The following is a 2,247-nucleotide window of genomic DNA, read 5'->3' as shown; positions in this document are numbered from 1 at the left end:
TGTCTATATGTAACATACCTATGGGAGTGTCCCCATTGTTGAACTCCTTCCACACCTCTCAGGAAGGGTCCCAGAGAAGTGTGGCCTCTCTGTCTGACAAGGAAGTCTCTTCAGATTCTCTATATATGTGGTTTAAATAGTTTGCTAGGAACTTTATATTACTAGTAGCTTTATGAATGTAATTATGGGGGAAGATTAAACTGTCTAATGTAACTTCTCTCAAAACTTGACATTCTGTGTTTGATAATTTAACTTGGTAACAACTTCAGTTTGGAAATATAATGTTTGCTTTTATTTGACACCTTAATTTCTGCACTAGTTCTGTCCGTCCTAACTACAATAATGTCTCTAATGTCTCTAATGCTATTGAAATTGTTTTCTCAAAATTCACTTGCCACAATTTTTTTTTTTCACTTGCCACAATTTTGTTGCTCATGGTTGTAAGTGATTTTATTAGTTGACTGTTCACATGATCTTAAACTCTTTCAGCTTAACTGGAATGCTTGTGCTTTAAGCTATTGAGGTAGGCTGACTGTTAGTGCTAACAAAATAATTGTCTTTGCTTGGAACTGCCAGTTTTGTTGTTATCTTCTGGATGCTGATCATTCCTGATGCTGACACAAACCTTATGCTTAGGAGCATACTAACTTGTTACATGAATGAGTTCAAAATTTGGATTTGATTTTTATTATTTTGAAGTAAGATTTAGCATAATTTATTCTTTTCTGTGTATTTTACCCTTATCTATAGTTGCTTAATTTAAATGGATTATGATATCTTAATATTTTACATATAAATTGTGCATTTTGGAAGTTTTTGTGACATTTACATTAAGCTAAGGTAGATGTCATTTGATTCAATTTTTTCTTGAGATTTTCTTTTATCAAAATTTTTCTCAAGACACTTTTTACCTTTTTATTTCTCAGGCTATAAATGAAAGGATTTAGTAAGGGAACTACTACTGTAAACAAAATCGCAGCTGGTATATCTTTATCCCCTTCCTCAAGCAAATTTGGTCTAATGTACATGAAGAAAAGAGATCCATAGAATAATGAAACAGACAAAAAATGAGATGCACAGGTAGAAAAGGCTTTGGCCCTTCCCTCTTTGGATTTCATTTTGAAAATAGTAAAAAGGATATAGAGGTAAGATATTAAAACACTACCTATGGTGAAGACTTGAATTGACCCTGAAAAGATAAAGAGTATCAGTTCATTGACATAAGGATCAACATAGGAGAGTCTATACAAGGGCAGAATATCACAATAGAAATGATTGATATGATTCAATCCACAGAATACTAACCTAAATAGAAACCCTACATGAATCATGGAATGCAGGTTTCCAGCTAGGAAGGCTCCTGTGGTCATCTGAATGCAGAGATTCTTGGACATCTTGGTGTGGTACTGCAGTGGTCTGCATATGGCCACATAGCGGTCATAGGCCATTGCGGCCAAAAGAAAGCAGTCTGCAGTTTCAACAGTGCAGAGAAAATAAAATTGTGCCATACATTCATAAAGGGACATAATTCTGTCCTCAGAAAAGAAGTTCTCCAATATTTTAGGAATAATAGTGCAGGCACAGCAAGAGTCCACAAGAGCCAGGTTGCCCAGAAAAATATACATTGGTGTGTGTAGAAGACGTTGTGTAAAAATTAAGGCCATTAAACCAACATTCCCCACCATGGTAATCAGATAGATAGCAAAGAACACCACAAACAGAAGAATCTTCTTCTCTGTGTGATCTGTAAATCCTGTCAGGATAAACTCATTTTTCATGGTACAATTTTCTTTTGCCATTCTTGATATGTCTGTAAAAAAAATTGTGGATAAATAAAGTACTAATTAATAACATGTGTAAAACAAATACTGAGCTCTCTTTGGTTCAAAAGAGTGGGGAAGAAGTATCTTCCCAATGCTTCCATATGTTACATGGACTTTGGCATATGTCCAGTGCTGGGGGAGAACCAATCTTCTGAAACTATTATTTTTTGGGTCATTGATTGAATATGTCTTTCCAGCACATTTTGAAGAACATCAGATTGTGTTCTCAAAGAAGGATTTTGTAGTCTTGAAAGAAATATTCAGAACACAAAACATCTCAATATGGGTTAGGTGAAATGTATTTATAATTTAATTGTCCACATTTAGTATCAGTGTTCCTAAACAATTTCATTGTCTGTATATGTAGTGATTAACAATGTTGTTTAAAAGACTGTTTTCATACACTAATGCTCATTTCATCATT

The 2,247-nt window shown here is 34.2% G+C and overlaps 1 protein-coding gene across 1 annotated transcript; it reads right to left on the bottom strand.

Annotated features, from left to right (window-relative positions):
- Positions 1-830: 830 nt before the first annotated feature.
- LOC100966415 (olfactory receptor 5K1) lies at positions 831-1,876 on the bottom strand. The gene has a single exon (XM_003783945.2). It carries the CDS (start codon positions 1,797-1,799, stop codon positions 831-833), a length of 969 nt encoding a protein of 322 aa, XP_003783993.1. The 5' UTR covers positions 1,800-1,876.
- Between the last annotated feature and the right edge of the window lie 371 nt (positions 1,877-2,247).

The sequence above is a fragment of the Otolemur garnettii genome, unplaced genomic scaffold (genome assembly GCF_000181295.1).
Source record: "Otolemur garnettii isolate 467f Iridium unplaced genomic scaffold, OtoGar3 scaffold00009, whole genome shotgun sequence".
NCBI lineage: Eukaryota > Metazoa > Chordata > Mammalia > Primates > Galagidae > Otolemur > Otolemur garnettii.
The sequence above is the reverse complement of the archived record's forward strand: the minus strand, read 5'-3'. Positions and strand labels throughout refer to the sequence as shown.

What these genes read in the sequence shown, in the direction of transcription:
- LOC100966415 (XM_003783945.2), bottom strand. Translation starts at nt 1,799, where the DNA reads ATGGCAAAAGAAAATTGTACCATGAAAAATGAGTTTATCCTGACAGGA.